Source organism: Carassius gibelio, chromosome A5, assembly GCF_023724105.1.
Source record: "Carassius gibelio isolate Cgi1373 ecotype wild population from Czech Republic chromosome A5, carGib1.2-hapl.c, whole genome shotgun sequence".
NCBI classification, from domain to species: Eukaryota; Metazoa; Chordata; class Actinopteri; order Cypriniformes; family Cyprinidae; genus Carassius; species Carassius gibelio.
In genome coordinates this window covers 6,172,305-6,195,693 of record NC_068375.1, presented here as the reverse complement: position 1 = coordinate 6,195,693, position 23,389 = coordinate 6,172,305, and the positions used below count along the sequence as shown (strand labels likewise).

Here is a 23,389-nt window from a genome sequence, read left to right as displayed (position 1 = left end):
TATATATATATATATATATATATATATATATATATATATATATAGTCATGATTTTTTTTTGTTCCATATTTGCTTCACTATTTGTTATTTTACTCTTTTTTTTTTCACTGATGTATTCTGTAAATAGCCGATAGCACATTTACCTAGTTAACCATGTTGTTGAAAGTGGCTTTTTACTTTAGATGGTGTTTGAGATTACACATATCTCTTTTTTTTCCCTAACCAGAAAATACAGTTTTAGGATTTTTAAATGTATTTATTTATTTTTGCACAATTTACATCATAAGTTTCTACAATGTAGACAAAACATTTCAGACACTTCCAAAACTAAATTTAAAATATGGCACTTTATATATATATATATATATATATATATATATATATATATATATATATATATATATATTCATTACCAAATAATGTGATTTTTAAGCTTCTAAATATGAGGACTCGCAGAAAGACTGTTATATTTGCGTCTGTAAAATTTTTAATTTGCATGTTAAATTTCCTGAATCACATTATTTTTTCCAGACCATCCAGGGACTCGCCGCTAGAGGCGCTGACGAGACGGGACCAGTTTGAGAAGTGAAGATGGAAAAAGGAAACAGTTCAGTATACATAAAAGTCCTTTGATTCGAGGTTAATTTCTAATTTGTCATGGTTTCTGAGGAGGAAAAAAAATAAATAAAAAATACGCGCTGCAGATAATCTTTATTTACTGTAACTTAGGTCATTTATCTACTTGTCACAACATATCTGTATCGCTCTGTAAAATATTATAGCAACAAAACATAGGCTAACTAAAATTGCTCAAAACACTTGAATTACAGTTTAGGCAACAAACTGGGAAACAAGTAACTTGCAGATCTAAAAGATGTTTTCTTAATTCTAGCAGATAAAAAAAAAAAAAAAAAGTTTGGCCACAAAAAAAAAAAGAAAAAAAAACAAAAACAAAAAAAACACTTGCTCTGCATTCTTAAATTTACTTGGATGCCAATAGTTGAGTTATGTTGTTTGTTTAACCCAAAAGCCAGCTGACGTGATATCAGCCACATAAAGGCTTTGTGTAATATTCATGCATTTGGAAATTGAGAAGCTGCCCTTGCATGATGGCGGATGAGTGTGTCCGTGGGGCAGACCGCAACATAAATACACCTCACCAGCAGTGAAGCGTCGGCCAGTGGCGTGGACATATCAGGAAGAGAACACAAATTCATTGAAATCAAATTTTGGAGCGCTGTTTCTAGAAGAGACCGGGAGAGAGAAAAAAAGCCCCGGAAAGACCCGCTCGTTTCGTCATTTTGAGATCCGAAGGGGAGGATTTCTTCATTCCCAGAAAATTTCTCCGCATGACCCGCATCATTTTGGGAGGTAACAAAGTGGAGCCGCCGCGTCTTTCCTCATTCACAAAAGACAGAATGTAACGGGCGCTTTGGTCGCAGTCTCCCGGAGCTCATGTTTGTGTGCGCGGTAAGATCACATCCAGTTCTCTCAAATGTGATCTGAATGTCTCGTGCAGTGCATGATCTGTTGATTTCTCTTTTTCTCTTTTTTTTTCTTGCGGAGCTGCTTTCGAAATAAAGTTTTGCAGCGAGTTTGTGTTGCAGTGAATTGTTGCATTGCTCGTTCTGTTCCGTCGCTCGTGTGTTTGGATCGACCAGAGGCTTGTGCGGGAAATTTGTGGAGTTGAAATCAGACGGGGTAGGGTACAATCTGAAAACACAAAAAGCACACGCAGCAGCCATGTTTGCTGAATTTTCCTGTGAATTTTACTCGTCTCTGGCGACTGGAAAGAAGGGTTTGCTTGAACTGTTCGCTTGTTCCCTAGATAACTTCATGAACTGAACTTCGATGCAGATGAGAGGAACGAAAGTGTGATTTGTAAAATACGGCATTATTTACTGATGAAATTAGAATGTAAATGTCGTTTTCGTTTTTGCAGCGAAATTAGCGCCACCTGTCGGTAGATATTTCGAAAAATTAAGAAATTACATTTAATTTGGCTTGCGAGGTTACATAAAAAAAAAAAAAAAAAAAACAAGAAAAAAAAAAAAACCTATATATATTCGACCGCTGTGGTTAAGTCTGTTTGTAGGCTCTTTTGTTGTGGATGCTTTTGCGTTTATGCGTCTAATTGAACTTCATCATGATGTTTTGTTGTTCGTTTAAATATTTACATCATTATTATTATTTTTTCAGTCAAGCCGTTTCGAAATGCAGCACATTTCCCCAGTGTCGAAAGAAAACAGAATAGTGTTAAATGACAAGCAACTCTTACCAGCTAGCATTTTCCTTTCACACGCTATTGATTTTTTCCCCCTTCTTTCACAGCTCAACTGCAAATATTGTAATGATCAGTCAGATCTGACAGTGGGTGCAGAATATTTGGCATTTTGTTCCTGTGTCGTGAACAGAAAGCAGCTGGCCGCATCATATGTATGGTCACACGTGTTGGGTGTCGGAATCATTTTGCTGTAGTTACACGAGGGAAGTGAGAATATTTGGAGATTGGAGAACTTTATTTTTTGAATTCTTACAAGTCACCTTTACTTGTACTGAATACACAAATGAGACAAATGTGTCCTTTGTGATCTAGTGATAATTTCTTTCTGTCATGTACTTATCCTCATGTCATCCCTTTATGAGAGTGTTTCCCAATCCTGGTCCTGGAGAAGCCCCAACACTGAATTGGGAGATGTTGATTCAACTCATCAGCTCATTAAGTGAAGACTCCCAAGACCTCAAATGTGTGTGTCAGATACAAGAAACAACAGTGTTGGGGGTTCCCCAGGACCAGGATTGGGAACCACTGCTTTATGACTCATTATTTTTTTTTCTGTGGGGTACAAAAGATGTTCCAAAGCCACTTTGGTTGTCATCGACATTTATTGTATGGACAAAAAAAATATACAAAAATTATAAAAAATGATTTCTTGTTCCACAAGATAGCAGGTCATGACCGTGAATAAATGGCATTTTCATTACTACTATTTTATTTTTAGGTGAACAAATGTCAAAAACTAAATATATTTTCAATGGCCTCCAAAATAGAAGATGCTTCTTGTGCATTTTTACAGTTTAATACCAATTCAATTCAATCCAAGTTTATTTGTATAGTACTTTTATGATACAGTTGTTGCGAAGCAGCTTGACAGAAAATTGTTTTCTACAATATTTAGTAACAGCCTATCAGTGGTGACTGTCAGTTTATGTCCATATAGTAGAAATGTACAGAAAAAAATCAATTAAATACATTATTAAATACACATTTTATATATATATATATATATATATATATATATATATATATATATATATATATATATATGCAGTCCATGATTATAGGATTCATTATTCGAATGCTTGGCGAAAGAGATGCGTTTTTAATCTAGATTTAAACTGAGACAGTGTGTCTGAACCCGAGCATTATCAGGAAGGCTATTCCAGTATAAGACCAGTAGGTACGCAGGAGCTAAACCATTTAGGGCCTTATAGGTAGGGAAGGATAATTTGTAACTGATACGGAACTTAATAGGTAGCCAGTGCAGAGACTGAAAAATAAGGGTAATATGATCATATTTTCTTGACCTTGTATGGACTCTAGCTTGTTAATTAAAGTTGCAGGACAACCACCTAGAAGTGCATTACAATAGTCCAGTCTATAGATGCATGAACTAGCTTTTCTGCATCAGAAACAGATAACATGTTTCGTGGCTTGGCAATGTTTTGGAAGTTGGAAGTTTTTTTTTTTTTTTTTTTGTAATGTGAAATGTGGTTTTCAAAAGACAAGTTGCTGTCTAATATAACACCCAGATTTTTGACTGTAGAGGAAGTAACAGTACATTCATCTAGTTCCAGATTGTAATCTACAAGATTCTGTTTACTGTTTTTTTGGTCCAATAATTAATATATCTGTCTTATCCGAATTTAATAGGATTAAATTATTGGTCATCCAATCTTTTACATTTTTTAACTCACTCTGTTAACTTAGATAATTTAAAAAGTCGAATCTGGCCTTTCTGAGATATATGGCTGAGTATTATCAGCATAACAGTGAAAGCTAATTCCGTATTTTCTAATAATATTATCAAGGGGCAACATGTGTAATGAAAATAGCAGAGGACCTAGGACAGATCCTTGTGGCATATTTTACTGGTGAAGGCGATAACTCCCCATTTAAATAAACAAAATGGTAGTGAACTGAAGTAAACTGAAGTGTTAGACTGTAGAATCTACTTTTGTTGTTGTATTTCTGATGTTATCTATCAGTGGAGAAATTAATAAAGTCATTACTATTAAACTGTGAGAGAATATTTAGATCGGGTGGCGTCTGGTTATTTGTTCATTTAGCCACTATGCTAAATAAACCTTAATTAAGCCAAGTTCAGTACAAATTGTATTACCGGCATAATGATTTAAGAAAAGTTGAATTGGAAAATGTACATTTTCATAGTATTTGTTTATTTCCCGTTTTCTTTATTGTCATGATGGACTCAACAATTTTAGCCACTTCAGATTTTGTTTATTAGAAACTGTTTATTATTATTATTATTATTATTTTAACATTTTCAGAAAATTAAAACGTTATTGCTAGGTTTACAAGAAGGAAAAAGTCCCATGTTTTCATTGTGCTCTCAGAACTTAGGCGCCACATAAATTCCAAAAGCCATATTATTTTTTTCTATTCAAAACAGAGATTCCACTTTCTAAAATAAACATCACCACTATGGAGGTGTCAAAACAGCAAATATACTGCATTTTTAATGCTCTTCTATGTGGTGGTTTTATTGGAGTTGTAAATGCTTTGGTTGGAGGTAGTATTCAGCTGAATATTGTGGAATCAGGCCTGTTTTGGTCAGGATTTGCTACTCAAACAAAAACCCACACTCTGCCCTCCAACTGTTACTAATCTAAGAATAGAATTTTCATGGAAATTTTCAGAAGCCTGCCTTTCCCCCTTTTGTGCAATAAATTTAGGGATTTTCCATGCAAGGCGTCCAGGGTCTGTAATTTTCCACTGCATTTCAATGCCTGTAGATGTAACTTGGAACAAGTGGCTAATTTTTAACCCATTAAACCTTTTGTTTTCAGATTGTACCCTTGTTTGGAAGAATTCAAGAAAAGCAGACAAGGAAGGAGAGGAAGTAGAACAGAGCAGTTGACTCCTGCGAGCTCTGCACCACAAGGTAAACTGCCTTAACCAATGAAGTTTTCATCTATGTTTCAAACCATGTGAGCGAATGCAGGGTGGCCTTTCCATTTGACTTTAAAGAGATAGTTCATCTAAATATAGAAATTGTTGTTTCAAAGCTGTATGCTGTAATTTTTTTACTGACTTTTTGTTATTTTTTCCTGTTAAACACAAAAGAAGATTTTTTTTTGCAGAATCTTCACTTAACTCTTTTCCATATGATTTGGTGGCTACAGCTTTGAAGCTGCAAAAGGAACCACCATTGAAGTATTGTTAAAGCCGTCTGCATCGCTTGTCTGTATTTGACTGTTCTGAAGCCGTATAGCTTTCTTTGACAAACAGACCAAATTAAAGTTTTTCTTTTTCTGCTGCCGTTCTCATATCTCATTCTTCATTCAACCATTTAATATATATATATATATATATATATATATATATATATATATATATATATATATATATATATATATATATATATATATATATATATATATTTTTTTTTTTTTTTTTATTATATCTCAGCGCAGGTGAGATTTCACAGCTTCTGTAGCGTGACAGATTATCAGTAAATAACAGGTTTTTAGATTACCTTTTTTTTTTCTTTGCACAAAGCAAAGACTGGTTTCAGTCTTGGAATATTGTTAAAATATATATATTTTTTTTCAAAATACTGTAAATTTTATTCATGAATACATTTTGAGTGCTTTGCTTTTACACACGTGGTCAGAATTGTTTGTACCCTTGGTAAATATGATCAAAGAAGGCTATGGAAATAAATCTACATTAATACCTTTGATCTTTTTTTTATTTTGTTTTTATCACATAAATCAAACTTTATTATTATTATTTTTTATAAAAGATCAAAAGGATTAACATTGCAAATTTATTTTCACAGCCGCCTTTGATGATATTTACCAAGAGTGCCAACAATTCTGACCACATGTGTATGTGCTTTTAGTTTCTGAGTAAAATTAAATTTTGATATGAAAAAAATAGTTCCAAAAAATCTTAATGAAGAAAAAACTTAAGTCTTGGTTCTTTTAGTTTTGCATAATATTTTATTATTATTAATAAATTAATAAAATAACGCAGAACATAATACATATATATACATTTAGTCCTAGAAAGGAAAACTGCAGACATGCACGACTGTGTGTTAAGGTCAATTTGGTTTCTCAAAATTATTATATGATAATTTGACCTTTTTGTGAAAGTTAATGCTGGTTGTAAATGTAGTGTGACTCAAAATTTTTACATTTATAAATAAATGACTGGTATTGGTAAACGGTACTTAAAAAATGTTTAAAAAGCATATTTGATACGACTGAGTATATATACAACACATCTTTGAATAGATGATGACAGCAGAATATATTTTGGGTGAACTGCTGCTTGAAATTCTTCATAAGGTGTGGAAACTGAGCTCTAAAGTAACAGTGCAGTGTTTTCTGTTAAATCCCTAAGAAACTCCATTTATGCCCTGCTTTTTTCCCCAAAAGCAATGAATACAAAACGACTCTGTGATATTGTGACTCCGTAGAATAATCCTTAGCCCAATTGCCTTTATTTTTTATTTTTTGTAGGATATGTGAATTTGGGCCTTTTTTTATTCTGGTAACTATTAACGTTACATCACTCTGGGAACCTAGATTTCATAAGATGCTACAATGACTTCATAGAGTTTGTTGCTCCATAGCAAACTCTAAAGCGCCATACTTCAGAGCACTCCGAGATGACATTAGTACCAAATTAGAGTTGTGTGAATAATTATTTTGATTAAGGCCATTCTGACCTTGTTATTTTGTCTGCTTTGAAATTAAATAGCATATATTATATAGTCGCTCTGTGTCAAATTTAGCATATATATATATTTTTTTGTTTTGAAGTTTTGAAGAAGCGGGGTCAAAGTGGTATCTTCACCTGAGATTTGGAACCAAAATACATTGCAAAGTGACTTTAGAAAGATGACAGTCATCTTATTTTTACAGACATTAGGGGTAAAAAAAATAATAATAATACCATTACTTTAACAACTGTTGAAGACAGTAAAACAATGATTTTATCTTCATTTTTAAGGCTTTACATGGTTCTGTTCCAGAGATACAGAGATCTCAGCATGGCTATAGGAGTAAATTGTTAAATTTGTACAGATTTTCAGTGGTTTCAGTTGGCATACGTTTATAACTTACATGCACATGACATGACCAGACATGTCGGCTCTCGCACTGATGCTTGTATGCTGGCTATCGCTGGCCCATGAGTGTCCCACAGCTCTGTGATGATGTTATATTTAAGGGTAACTCTAATTCTGCAGTGCCTCAGAACAGTAGGTAACTTTGCTCTAGTGTCTTGTCAATTGAATCAGTTGAAAATGAACCCGTCTCACAACACTCCGACACTTCCTGCTTAAACCCCAAAGCCTGAAGGAGCGTGAGGTGATCAGATACAGACCAAACTTCTGCTCCGTGGGAAATTTCTAATCAGCCCGAGCTCGCCTTAGGACAAAGTGCTGCATTAATTTAGTTTAAGTGTCCAGTTTCTTAAAGGGATAATTAATCAAAAAATGTAAATTGCCATCAATTACTCAAGCTCCTGTTGTTCCAAAACTGCGTGAATGTTTTGAAAATTCGTCAAAATGTGTTTTCAGCTGTTTTTGCTCATACAATGAAAGTCTCTGAGGTCTAAAACAACCTTTTCATTCAATGGATGAAAAAAATAATAATAATAATGGACCAGAGAAAGAAATGTATGACATTTGCATTTAGAACGACTTGATGGCGATAAAACAATGATGAAAACTTGTTTTGTAATGTAGTTTTAATTTGGTGAATACAGTATTAATAATACCTTAGTTTAGGTAGTTGTACAATATGTATATTCATTTTTATTTGGCACGTCCTGGTTTTGTTTTAAATGACAGCTTGTGCTCTGGCTGATATGGAATCTATGAGATTGTTCAAAACTGATGATCCATGTTATCCCATTATGATTTGTGAATATCCCAGAGTGCTTCTAATGTGCTTCAGTTGAAGTAAGTAAATCTGACCTTTTGCAAGAAAGGGTTAACATGGTCACGCTCACAGATTTGCTTGCACTTGGTTAGTCACCTAGAAGTATTCCAGTTCACACACACACACGTGGGCCTGTCGCGATAGTCGATAAATCAATTAATCGACCGAAAAATAAATAAATAAATAATAAATTAGACCGTGATAATTTTTTTTTATAAGAAAAAAAGTAACATGTCATGATGTGGGGTTAGTCTTGAGTGCAGCCGTGGACAGCCCGCAGTAGAAAACATTCTCTCCGATGGCACAGATGTCCCGGGAATAACGAGATAACGTCTCGCTAGAGTGACCAGCTTTGGGAAGCGCCTTTCATTTGCTTGTGGATGTTTGTGTCTCAAGTGATACAGCATTGTACTTGCATTACTGCTTTATTTTAATACCACGTAGCATATTTTGCAAGTAACTTCGTTGCCCTTTCTGTCAAAATGGGCCTACTTTTCGCTCGCTTCATTTGGCTTGCTCTGCTAAATATGTCTTAAGCCGTGTGGTTGCGTTTGTCAACACGCCCAGTGAGTTAACACACACACACACAAAAAACTTTTAACTGGTTTTATTAGGGGCCATTTACATGTCGCGCCTAAAACGCGTGGAAAATGCTAGACATGTCGTTTTCTCCTTCTTTTCAAAGCGCTCGTGCAGTAGCGCTCCTTAGGCTTCTGTCGTTGTTAAGCATCCATCAGCCGCGATATCCGTTTCAAGGATAGGACATTTGAGTAATGGACTTCCACCACTGGAAAACCCTTGCTGTAACGAACAAGATTTATTTTCGAAGAAAAGTTGGGTGCAATGGGGAATTTCACCCTGAAGGAAGTTGATTGAGTTCATTCTTGTCACAATTCTTGTCAATTCTGAAAAGCTGAGATGTTTTTAACTAGATGTGGTGCGGACGGGCCTGGAAAAAACAAGCGTGTCGCACCGCGTTATTTGAAATAACGAACTTGAGTACCTAAAAGACGCAATATGTGAACGGCCCTTCATTGGTCAAAATGTTTACTTTCGGTTAACGTCATATAAACATAATATAACATACAAACATACAAAATTAATAAATTTTAAGCCACACAAAGTCAACATGTTATTTCTTGCTCGGAATCTGCCATAAAATAAAAGTTTATTGATCTATGAAAAGGTGTACCTGCATTATCATGCCATTATCATTATATTAGTTGAAACTGGTCTTAGAACGACAATATTATCGTTTATCGCGTTAATTTCTTGGACAATTTATTGTCCAGAAAAATTTGTTATCATGACAGGCCTACACACACACACACACACACACGTTTTTGTGAAAACTGGGGACATCCCATAGGCGTAATATTTTTTTTTATACTGTACAAACTGTATATTCTATGGCCCTACACCAACCCTACACCTAACCCTCACAGGAAACTTTGTGCATTTTTACTTTCTCAAAAAAACTCATTCTGTATGATTTATAAGCGTTTTGAAGAATGGGGACATGGGTTATGTCCTCATAAGTCACCCTCTCCTTGTAATACCTGTGTCATACCCATGTCATTATACAGAGATGTGTCCTGATATGTCACAAAAACAGGAGCACAAATATATGTCAAATAATTTCTTAAACATTTTTATTTATTTATTTATTTATTTTTTGCCAATTACAGGTTGGCGAACTAGTTTCAGGACTTTCAAACTTTAAAAAGACATAATGATAGTGTGTTAACATTTCACTAAATATAATGTCTGTTATTTTGAAGTGTGGTGTATCTTGCTGCAGCATGTAGGCTTAAAAGTAAAATACAATTTTCTGATTGGTGCAATATGTTTTGCAGGCTCAGTAAATTTACATCTGCATCCTACATGCAGTGTTAATTTTGACACGAAATTTTAATTAAGTTTTAGTCTTAGTCTTTTGACTATAATTCTTTTTAGTTTTAGTCAAGTTTTAGTCATCTGATTTGTTTTAATTTTAGTCTTATTTTAGTCGACTAAAATTGCTTGGTATTTTAGTCGACTAAAATTGCTTGGTATTTTAGTCGACTAAAATTGCTTGGTATTTTAGTCGACTAAAATAAGACTAAAATCAATAACAGATTTACTAGACAATTTTTTACAGCTGGTATAGGAAACAAACTTAACCAAAATATATAAAACACAAATTCAACTTTATTTCAACACAACTGTGTCTTTATTTCGATTCAAAAGCTTTTATGCAGCAACAAACACTGTCATGATAATGTAAACAATAACTAGCTGCCAATTGACCATCAATAAAAGAAAAATAACGTTAGGTCCAGGACCTTAAAGCTTACAGCTGAGCTGAACAATAAGTGCATACATTTAAAGTAAATATTTAATAAGTTGGCAGCTAGGTGGATAAAAAAAGTAACAAGATTTTATAAGGTATTCATTTGTCTAGCAATATTGTATGTTTTAAATACTACAATATTGCTAGATTTGTATGTATAATGATAGGATGTGAACATTCATGTTTCACATGACTAATATAGAAATATTTGTGATATTGTCAACAAGTAGAACATTATAAAATATACTAAACATTAGTATTAATCAAATGTATTTATCATGATATTACGTATTAGTATTGTGCTCGCATCTAATTTGAAGAAGGGGCTATTTTACAGTACTTTTCAGTTCGTAATATTTAATGCTACAACATCTATGCACTGCACTATTCCAATTTTGCTTAGCTCAATAAACAAAAGAACATCGTTGTGAAATTACATTTGAGAAAATGTCCGGGTGGCTCGTCTGTAAATGTCTTTTCAAATTGGTTGTGTTCTTGCCACGAATGAGCGCTCTGCGTGCTTTACACTTTGTTTTGTTTTGCTCGTCGTCAAACGTGAAGTGAGCTGTGGACATTTTGTCGCTCTTTTAGACAGTAGGGACTTTAAGCAACAGCTGCGAATGGAACGGCTACAGCGACCGGAAGATTGCCGTCTCACCGCTGTAGCCAAGAACGTAAAAGTCACTAAGCAACGGTAAAACAGAACAGCGCAACGCAGCATTAATTCATTTATTGAGATCCAAAAAAATATATAATTTAAAAAAGCAAGAGAAGGATTGCTTTTGGCGTTAAATGACAATCTTTTGTCAGAAGAGGAGTTTTTAATATTGTATGATGTAAATAAGTCTAAAAACATAACATTTATTTACCTAACCTCTCACGTTGTAGCGACTCTGGCAAATCAGCTTTTCTCCCGTAGTAGACCGTTAAATTAGAACGTCACAAAGTAGCAGTTAAATTCGCGCAGGCGCAATGGGCTAGTTGCATATCTCCGCCATCTTGGATTTCCGGTCTTGCGAGTGTGTGCGTAGATATTTCCGGATGTGCTTAAAGTCAGTGCAGAAAACTGGAGAAGTCCAAATATTACCTTCTATATGTTTACAGGATTTATAATATCACTTCATATGCAAATAAGATATACACTGCTATTATCACTATACTACAAATGTTACCTGAGCCAGTGGATTTGAAACTTGTGTATGTTTGGGTCCGGTGAATGAATTAAATACAATGTTCACGAAATGAAAGTTGAACTCATGGCGTGTATACACAGCTATACAATGTATTTTATCTTACCAAATATGTAAATGTACAAATTACTTATTTCTCGAAAATGTTTGCATTATTATTATTATTATTTTTATATTAAATATTTACCTCGTGAGACGTGGTCTGCGATTTATCTTCAGAAATATCTATTTCTCAATTGTACACATACATCAGTCTGTTTCATTTTCACAACATATTTTATTATTTTACACAGTAAAAAATACGTGACTAATTTTAATATGTTTAATCTGATAATTAATGCAAAACAATAACAATATACATAGACAGATAATGATTTATGCTACAGATCTTTCACAAAACAAATAAAAACACACATGAATGCAAACAGCGATCTTTTATTTAATGTAAAAAACATACCATAATTATATTACGTTTAATTGTACAGTTAGTTATAAATTATGTTATCAAATAAAGTTAATAAAACATGCTTTATCAGAAATCTCTGTGCGTCTTGTTTGACAGTCAGAAACATTTATCTTACATAACAGAACAAAACCTGCTCTTCAAAATGAAAAGTATTGCATATTTGAGTGGTTTGTGTTTAAAAGAAGAAATCCCTGTGGACCTGACCTGACGCTGATCCGCATAATCAACAGAAGAATAAAGCAATCTCCGCGTTGTATCTTGATGAATTTCCACACAGAGGTACGCAAAATATAGGGAGGATGTTTCCCCATGTTTTTGATATACCACTATCGGCTGTTAAATTTGAAAATCATTAATTATATACATCTAGCCAAGATCCGTGTGCAAGTTTCCATTACAGTCAATGCGAGCGTCGCAAGACCGGAAATAAGTACGCACACACTCGCGTCGCTGAAGCTCACCGGCGCCATCTTGTGCACCTAGCCCATACAACGCCAGAATGGCGTTGCCGTTCCACCAGAGGCTGTTGCTTAAAGTCCCTATCACCTCTTCGAATGCCGACTTCCCGGGAGCTCATAAAAACTGAAAACCTTCGCTTCACGTCTCAATAAGTCAGGCTCTGATTGGTTCTCTTCTCTCATGCAGTCTGTTCTGTTTTGCCGGTTCTTTTGCTCATTCCTCGCATCTCTCCCGTCTGCTGATTTGATTTTCGTCACAGTCTATTTTCGTCTCGTCCTTTATTCGTTGACGATAATGTCAATCAATTTAGTCATAGTTTTAGTCTCCATCAGTGCCTTCTATTTTAGTTTTCGTTTCGTTTTCGTCGGCAAAAATATATTCGTGACGAAAATAATGACGAAAATATTTAGTCAACGAAATTAACACTGCCTACATGTGCCAACATTCACTAATATGATATATCATAGCATTCAACATGCACTGTACAAAGCAAACACCACCAAATACTTGGACTTAATATATGTCTTCAAACTTTTCTTTACAATTAAAACATTTCAATCTGGACTGAAACTGTCAGATACGGAATCTGAAAATATTCTTATTCCTTTTTATTGTTCCTTTAGAGTTATTCTTTAGCTTTTTAATGTATTTGAAACTAGTGGTTGTCTAATATTTGACTTTTTTTATTATTAGTACTGTATAGTCCGATATGTCACAAGGGAGGCCTTTATTTTGACAGCACACAGGACCTTTATGTTGACCGCCAGAACGCAGAGCTACCATTTTCAGTTTAAGTAATTTACTGTCACTGTTTAACAGTTCTATCTAATAAGTTATTATAGAGCTGTTAAACAAAGAAAGTAAATTGTATGCAAAGTATTATAAAAAAATGTTTTTTTTTATTATTATTAATATTAAGGCAAATGTTATAATACTTGCTCATCTACAATCTGCATTTAGCAAGTATGCATTTTATATAATTTAAACAAGCCTTTAAATATCTAAAACATTTAATTACATGAACATTTTGTCACGTGTGCATTTGTAGACTGCACATAAATATGTATAAACATGCACTTTCAACTAACTTAAAAAATATATATATATATTTCATGTTTACTAAGAAATATTTTTTAAATGAATAAAGTAGAGATTTCAGTAACTATTTTTTACATAATTGAGTAATCAGTCAATTATCTTGATTAGTAATTTTATCCAACAAAACTGTTTACATGCATGCAATTAAACAATATAATAATAATTTATGTATATTTATGTATAATATCAAATGCCAATCGCATGCATAATCTAATCTTTTTTTTTATACATATATTTGCTAAATGTTAATTTTCAAATGTCCACTTTATCTTTAGTATTTGGCCACTTCTTTATGATAGATTTGCTACAGCCAGTGTCATTTCTTGAACAAAAACCTGTGGACATCATCAAAACATGCAAACTCAGAGTGATTTGCATGTTTAGAAAGTTGATGTATTCTTCTGTGTTGGCTTCAGTTTATAAATAATCAACCTTATAAAACTGATAGAATGGTGCACATTTGTTCCTAGTTGAGCGTAATAAGCTCTGTTTGTTTACTTCAAAAGCAGTGCTCTGCTGTGGAATATGTTTCTGTCCTCTACATTGGTCATTTTGTAGCCCATCTACAGAACTGTTGTCATAAGTTATTCTGAAGTGTGCATGCGGTTGGTTCATAGTGACACTCGAGATGCCGTAGGCCTCTCTTGATGGCTTCTTTTATTGTGGGACTTTTTGCTCCGATACTGTGAAGGGTTGGCGGTTTTGGGCAGATTTAAGATTGTTGTATATTTCCTCACTTTTTTATTATTAGTGGTGCTTGCTAAATCTCATACACCTTTAGACATTTAGTATGCACACTGTGGTGATACTCTGTTTAATCGACTGAAGTCTCTTCCTATGACTCGTTTGGTTCTCTGATTTCCAATCGCATTTAATGACACATCAGTCGATCATGTATCTCTTATTTGTAGTGTACGTGGTTGCAGTGTCTCCGTTGTCTTCGTGCACATAAAATAATTACAGCACAGGTTATAAGGTGGGATAAAATTCATGAAGTAACAGCCAGAATTCAACGCAGCAAATATTAAGGCCCCTGATCTCTGCTGGACATTAGAGAGTATCGGACGATTAAAGCTCCGGGGGAAATAATAGAACATCCAACTCAGTGAAAAGGCAGGGAATGTAATTATCAATGCAATGATTAAAAATGAAGCATTTATATTATAATAAATGATAAATGACCCTAATATGAATTAATACATGTATAAAAATAAAAAAACACTGAATAATAGAACAAGTAATGCATACACAACAGACTAAATTGTGGAGCTGTAATGATTTATTTGAATGGTTTATTTATATATATATATATATATATATATATATATATATATATATATATATATATATATATATATATATATATATATATATATATATATATATATATGCCCTGATCCAGAACACAAGAAATCTCTCTTCAGTTTTTATAGCAGCACAATGGAGCAGGTTCAGTCTCTTCATCTCTTGCTTGTTTTGCAATTTTGATTTCCATAAAAAATGTAATCATAAGTGTTTAAGGGCTCAGCGCTGGCCTGCGTGCTGCCTCGAATTTCTAATTTTAGTCTATTCTTTCAGGATTTATTTTTTGTATAATTCAAGTATGCTTTTCAATATCTCCCAGTTATTAAATTTTAATTCCGAGATCATTAGCATATAAATTGAAAAGGCTTTTTTGAGTTGCCCACTCAGATTAAATTTAAGAGTAGATTTGTCCTTTTGTTTCACCACTTCCATTTAAATGTAAAATAGTAAAAAACAAAATAAAATAAAAATAATTTTTTCACAGTGTTTTTTTTTTTTTTTTTTTTTTTTTTTTGTGACGGAAACGTGTCTGTGTGTTCTGGTTGAAGGAAACTAGGGCTGTCAGCCTAATCTCTCCCAGTCATCTCCTGAAATAGCCTGAGAGTAATAAATTCTCATTAGATGACAGTGTTGAAATTCTGCTCATAGTTACCGCAGTTTGGAGCTGGTTTTCAAAACGAATCCGTGAAAGAACGTACCTGTGCACACTAACAATGCCTCCTGGCTCTGCTTCTGATGGACATCACTGTAATTAAGAGCTGCTATCCGCACTGTACTCTACTTGTGATGGAAGAATAGGCTGACTTTAAAACCAAGTTGGACCATCTAGTGTCCAATTTGTTGCTCAACCCAGCTAACAATTTTTGGTTCCCAGAACATTTCCAGAACCACTTTACTCTGAAATGATTCCCCCGCTGTACATCAGTAATCATCCAGCACACTCGCAACGCAGTACAGTAGAAGCGGCATGGAAATTATCTGTATAAATGCATAATCAGTATTCCAAAAAAAAAAAAAAAAAAAAAAAACATATCTTGGTTTTTAAATTAAATAAGGTTAAATTTGTCCATTAATGTGTAAGATTAGAGGGTACCCAGATTGTGCACCAAATAAAAATGACTTCAACTCAATTCATGGTTTATGAAATAACATTTATTCACATTTAATTTCTTATCACTGAAATGTACAGTTTGTACAGCGGGACATTCTTCTCTTGATCTGTAAACAAAGACTTCTCGATCAACATAATGTTATTTTCAGCTAGGCTTGGCCTATCCGTCTAAAATCATATTTACTCTCATTACTGCATTGAATTGAAGTAATCTTTCAATAAAGAGACTGATCAACCAACAAGTCAGTCAGACAGTAAAACGAAATGACCATTAATTTCTGTACTTTAGTAAATGTTGTATTAAACATATTTCAAGGCTCTGTGGTCAGTACACAAAAGCATCTGCACATTTCACTGGAAAGATAGTTTACAGGGTTATAAAACTAACTTAAGAATAATCATTAGGGAACGTTCTGCATAAGCTATTTTTAGGTTAAAAATAACCACCTTACAACATTCTGGGAACGTTATTTTATGGTTGTAAAAAAAAAAAAATAATAACCTAGAATGTTATTTTGGGGCGCTTGGTTCTTCTGAACAGTCACCATGAGGAACACTGATGATCACAGTCACAGATTGGCAGCTTTGATGGAAGTGATCAAAGTGCTGAGATCTTTGTAATTGGTCTGTTCATTTCCACCAGTGTGTTTGACTCACTCGCCCATGTGCAGGCATGACAGGTGTGCATCATCACAATTATGGCACAGTGAAGTGTGATAGAGGCACTGACTTCTGTCCTGTGAATTCATCCCCTCCTCACCAGTGCTGTTAGAGGATCGAGATACCATTATAGATTTCTTTATATTTCAAATTATGATTTATTTTTATTTGATTTTTAAAGTTTTTTTTATATTTTTACTTTTTTTGTCAGTATAATTTAATTTCCACTTTTATTTATTTTGGTCCATCAGGTTAAACCTTTTTAGAATTGCTGCTAATAGCTTTATATATATATTAAGTTTTAGTTAACCCTGCCCCTCACATTCATGTTATGCTGTAAGCATCTTTATTTTCTGCCGTTGGACAGTTGTGTAAGAAAATCAAAAAACAAAAAAACAAGTGATCCATGCATTGCTCAATCCCGTTTGTGATGAGTCTGTTTTTTTTTATTTATTAAAGTGACGCCAAAATGAATGGGAGTCAATGGGATGCTAATAGCAGGTGGGGGTCCGCTAGCCAATGGTGGCGCCCAGGGATGCTTCAATAAAATATGAAACCCTGCCCCCCTGTTATCCCCCCCCCCCCCCCCCCCCCCAAGAGACGGTACCAGAATAGAGACAGAGGGAAAAAAGATAGCCAGCTAATATTTAACATGCAGTACCAAAATATAGTGGCACCTGGTGGCCGGGGTTAGTACTGAAAGCTACAAGCTCTCTCTATCTCTCTCTCTTGCTCGCTCGCTCTCTGTGTTTCTCTTTGAAGCTTTGAAGAGAGGAAAAGTTTTTGAAACTTTCATTGAGAGAAAGGAATAAATAAATATTTGGGCATAGGTTCAGGAATAATGTAAGAGAAAAATAAAAAAATAATTCCACCAGAATTATTTTTTTTTTCTCCATATTGCAGTTCAGGGCTTCTGTAGAAAACACCCCTGGTAGATACAGACACTTCCTCACACACACACACACACACACACACTCTATAGACTGCAGTGCATATGCATCAAGCTGACTTTATTTCTCCGCAGAGAGTTATTATATACAGCATTTGTGGTTATTCTCCTAAACATAAATCTCTGCTCTTCTGCACTTATATGAATGTCTCCCACACAGAAGCCAAATACTGTACGCTTTTAAAACACTTCTTCGGCGTTACTAAATTCTGTGTTAAATTGAGTTAGGCTGCGGTATGGAGTCTCTGAATTTATGACTGGTTCTTGTTCTTCTCTAAAGTTGTTCTTATAGTTCTCTAATAGTTAACCTCTGATACGAAGACACAAAGTTTTATTAATATTATACATTTAAACATATGATAAATGTACAAATACACATATATTTAAATATAATGCACATATTAGAATGATTTACCCTTTGCTGGTTTTGTCATTTGCAGTTCCCTTAGCTGCTGCTGAGCAGACGTGGAGTCATGAGTTGTCAGGAGGTGCCGAACCCCAGCCAGGAGCCCAAGGACACGGCTGTTGTCCCCACAGAGGCTGGAGCAACACAGGCGGTCCCAACAACGTCTCCAAAGCTGCCCTCAGTGAGCGTGAAGACCGAGGTGGCGTCCCCCGAGTCTGTGGCCAGTAACGGCAAAGCGAGTGACGGAAACAATCCCGCGGAGATCTGCGTTGTTTTGGGAAGCTCTCGCAACTCTCAAACACAAGGTGAAGGCTCTTGTACATAATGTACAGATTCAGCATTTATGTCATGTTTTTACTTATAACTTCATAAAACATTCTCAAATAATACAAAAAAATGTCAAAGTAAATGTTGAATTTAGCATGAACTAAGATTAATAAAGGCTGGTGAAGTATTGTTCATTGCTTGCTTATGTTAACTAATATTAAAAAAATGGAACTTTACCATTCTAATTATTTAAATTATATGTATTATATGAACTTGATTCTGTTAATGAAATTAATTCATTTTATTGATGAATGCACTTTATATATGGTAATAATTTTATTCAGTCAACAAATAAAAAATATGAACTTTTTTTACATCATGTTGTGGTGAAATGTCAATCCTGATGTACTAATATGTTGGGGGGGGGGGACTTTTCATGTGCTGCGATGTCAAGTTGAAGTCTCCACCTTCTGTAATTCTTTATCTTCAGTGTCATGTTTGTCAGGAAGGGCTAATCATCAAATCTCACCCGTTTCCTCTCTTACAGGCTCTTACGTTTGTGGAGTATGTGGTAAAAAGTACAAGTACTACAACTGCTTTCAGACGGTGTTTGATTAGGGTTAGAGTGAAACTCTGCAGGAAAGGGCATCTTGTGGGCCAGATTTGAGAATCCTTGACCTGTTGAATCTGAATAAGATGGTTGTTTTTTTTACTGCTTGAATCAATCAAACTGGTTCATGAATGGTACTGTTTTTAGACATGTCCCATTTTTTTGTTATATTGACAGTTTGAGGTTTGCACATTTATATCTGTATAAGTCAAATAAAACCTCATATAAAATAAAAACGTTGTTCAATCTCCAACATATTACTTCTCAGTTGACATTTTCTCAATGTTGAGCACTGAGCTTTTTTTTTTTTTTTGGGAAAAAAAGTTTCAGTTTCTGTTTTGTATAATATATGTAGAAATGACTGATGCAGTTAAAGATAGACCATTAAATTGGAGTTCTGAAATGATAAATGATCAATTAGTTTTAATGAGTAATTAAATAAAGGGAGGATATTAGTGCATACACTCATGCATTCAAACTTTCTGTTTTTGAATGTAGTCGACACTTAAATCCCCAAAGGATGCACAGAATTAATAAAAAAATACTGTAAAGACATTCATAATTGCCTATTTCTGATTCATAACAATACTGTTCAGTTTAGACTATCTGTTCATCAAAGAACCATCCGTGTGCAGCTTTAACGGCTGATCTGGTGTTCCTACAATCAGTTTATAAAATTTTCATCTGTAATCATTTCTCATTGGTGTTACTGCCTTTTCACAAAACCTCTGCCATTCTAAACCCTTTTTTTTTTGTTCTTTTTTTGGTAAATCCACCTGGAGGATAACAGCATCTCAGTCTCATTATTAAAACCAACATTTGACTTCAAAATGTACTGTGAAAATCGAATTATACTCAATGCCATCATAGATCATTAGTCATTTTTTTTTTAAATATGTAAAAACAAAAAAAAAACAGTAATTATGTTTTTTGGTTGCTGCATTGTTGAACTGAAGCATAGATTTTCTTTTGAATAACATTAAAATATACGGTTTTAAAAGCCTTTAAATGGAAGTATAGTTATTGGGTGATGAATGCTTCCTTAAAAGCATTGAACTGGAAAAGAATCATTAAGGAGTTGAAATCCAAATCAAGAACAGAATCATCAAATTTGACACATTTCAATACCAACTTATATATCTGTTTGCATTGTGTGTGGTTTCTTTCTGTTCAGAGACTGAGGCTGCTGCTTCTGGAGAAGGAGCATCTCTGGGAATCAATAGTGAGTAGCATTTATTCATGGGACAGATTTTTGTGTAATTGACCTGGGATTTTTAAAATTGAGTGAGTAAAACTTTTGTTCTCTGTTTCCCAACATTTCATCACATAATGATCTCTCAAGCTTCTGTTCATACAAGTCTTTGTTTTCTAATCCAGGTTCTTTCCGCTATACGTGTGACGTATGTGGGAAAAAATACAAGTACTACAGCTGTTTTCAGGAGCACAGAGACCTCCATGCAGTGGATGGTGAGGCTGGGTATTCTTTTGATTTGGAATATATCCAAACTCTGTGTGATTTAAAAAATATATATTTCATTTTATTTGTTTGTTTCAGTATACACATGGTTGTTGCTGTCAATTGATCACAAGTTTTCATTTAAATCACTCAATAATGTTTCAAGGCACTTTCCACAGAAAAGGGTACAAATGAGTACCATTACTTATTTTGGGTACCATTACTTAGGTTCCTTTACTTATTACTTAAATGGGTACTCCCATGACATATTTTAATATTTTATGTGCACAAATTTAATATTTTAGTTGATAAGCTAATAATAGATGTACTAGATTAATTATTATGAATGCAATATTATACATTTTCCTATCATTCAGTAGTAGTGCTGTCAAAATAGTCATTCTGCGTCCAAATGAACACATTTTTTGTCAAGAAAAAAAGAGACCGAAGCAGCAGTTGTAAGTGGGTTGGCCAACCCTAGCTCCAACCCTTGTTAATTGCATTAAATATTTTTAATGTGTTAAACGAGAAAAAAAAATAAAAAAAATAATTGCAAGCGTTATTCGTTAAAAATATGTAAGCTAGGGTTATCCCACTTACAACTGCTGCTTCTTTCAAATCTCAAAATGATGCAATCTAATTTAGATTAAAAACTGCTCAAGTTGCATGTATGCAGGATCATTGTTTGGCTCATGATTAAAATCCAGTGGTTTCCTCTCATTTTAAATGGAAAGAGCACAGACAATTTATATGAAAATATGTATTTTATTTGTGTTATTTGATTAGGGGCTTGTTTTAAATTTCAATTTAGTTTTGTTATTTACATTATATTTTAATTTTGTTATTTAGCAGACACTTTTATCCAAAACGACTTAAAAATGAGGACAATAGAAGCAACAAAAGTGCAATAATACGGAAGTGCTATATTAGTATATTATTATAGCTATATTTCAATTTCACAAAGAAACGTACAGCATTTTGTCCAAGCAATAATAAAAGGACACTTAATTTATAATCTGTCTTAAAAAACATGGATCGAATTGAACCGTGAAATCAAAATTGTGAATCGAATCGCGAGTTGAGTGAATTGTAATTTTCTGTAAAGTTGCTTTGTAATGATTTGTATTGTAAAAAACACTATACAAATAAACTTGAATTGAATTGAATTGTTACATCTAAAATGAACAGTCAACATTTTCTGAAGGTTGAGCACTGATCATTTATCAGAGAAAAAATAAAAAGTTTCAGGTCCTGTTTTGTATAATATTTGTGGGGAGAAAAAAATATGACGCAATCTGTTTTTTTTTTTTTTACATTTTCAATAGTACTCTGACCAAAGACGTCCCTAATGAACAATAAGCCAAAAAAACAAAACAAAAAAAACACTCTCAATAATTTCTCTTGATTAATCTTGATCCTACAAAACATTTTCCCCATAAAATCTATAAACAACTTGACATTTATTACTAATCACAAAGAACAACTTGATGTTTCTTTGATTTATTTTATTTCACAAATGATGCACGGGTTGTAACTCCAGCGGCAATAACACTGGTGACATTTTACTGAAAGGTGAATTTTCTAAGATGGTGTTTGAGGAGCTATCGATTCATTATACCCTCCAAAACTCCTCACAAAATCCTCGTCTCATTCTTTAATACTGTTCCACTATTTGTAATGATAAAATACTAATGCATAACATTGCTATCTCTAATGTCATGAAATCGTTATTAAGACCCACACTGGGAGAACCAGTGATTTTATGCTGTCTTGATTACATGATTGAGACTCCAGCTGTGCTTTAAGATGAAACGGCTTACTTCTTGTTGTGTTGTCCAGATCCGTTTGACCATGTGATACCAGTGGAAGACCTTAAAGAGGAGACTGAATCCTACCAGAAAATGGGACCAAGTAAGAGTTTTTAAAATGGTTTTCTTTCATATCGGTCACTTTGATGTTGTGTCAGAAGCTGAGGTTATGGGACCTCCGACGAGGAGTTGGACGATAAACGATATATGAAGACTGGGATAACATTTATGTGTATACAGTGATAATCTCTGGGTATTTTTACTCAATATTGATTAGTCGAAAAGCCACAGAATCAGTCAGTGTGCTGAGGTGTGCACTAAGCACGTTGGTAGTTGTTTTTCAACTCTACTTGAATGTAAGAAGTAACATTTATGATGTCAGTTTTTGTTTCTGATTTGAAATATGCATTTTAAATCTGAGCTTGGCGAGCAGTTTTTGAGATATCTGTTTTTCCCATTCAAGTAGATAGGACTTGGTCTTGGATGCCTGAAATAGCTGCTCGAAACCGTTGCAAAAAAGGCCCACGAGTGAACAGACTTTCCTTCACAGGGACTTTGCTTTCGTCTACTACGCAAATGCAAACACGCAGGATGCTAACGGTATTTTCAGCATCTGCCGTCTCAATATATGAGGACATCAACTTCATCTCCAGAGCTGCTCTGAGACTCACTTCACCAGCATTTCACTTGAGAAAAACTATTGTCAAACTCACTCACAACAAACCCTCAAAATAAAAGTCTGGTTTAATTTGAAGAAAGTGTGATAGAAATGTATTACTATTGTATACTAAAATTTATTGCACAAGGTAATAATAATTAAATCAGGAATTTCGTAAAACCGAGATATTGGTTTTCATCCATGTTTTAAATTCTACAGATTGGTTGTGTAGCATCTGATATGCAATGTTTTGTGGTTAATTAGTTGTTATATTTTCATTAAATTTTCAAGTTGTTTTAATTCATTTCATCAGACAAGAGACACATGTTTGATAAATTCATATTAAGTCATAAAACACAGAATCCAGAAAAAATGAAATGGAAAACAGAATTTAGGAGGAAATGAAACCGAT

General features: G+C 33.9%; 1 protein-coding gene across 1 annotated transcript in view; it reads left to right on the top strand.

Annotated features, from left to right (window-relative positions):
• The first annotated feature begins 943 nt into the window (after window positions 1-943).
• LOC127988203 (zinc finger protein 618) overlaps window positions 944-23,389 on the top strand; it is a 38,037-nt gene continuing 15,591 nt past the window's right edge. The window contains exons 1-7 of the mRNA XM_052590825.1: window positions 944-1,470; window positions 5,092-5,186; window positions 18,213-18,483; window positions 18,993-19,051; window positions 20,151-20,277; window positions 20,433-20,522; window positions 22,351-22,422. Of these exons, the coding sequence (XP_052446785.1) occupies window positions 18,246-18,483; window positions 18,993-19,051; window positions 20,151-20,277; window positions 20,433-20,522; window positions 22,351-22,422 (586 nt within the window). The 5' untranslated portion in view covers window positions 944-1,470; window positions 5,092-5,186; window positions 18,213-18,245. The remainder of the gene's footprint in view (window positions 1,471-5,091; window positions 5,187-18,212; window positions 18,484-18,992; window positions 19,052-20,150; window positions 20,278-20,432; window positions 20,523-22,350; window positions 22,423-23,389) is intronic.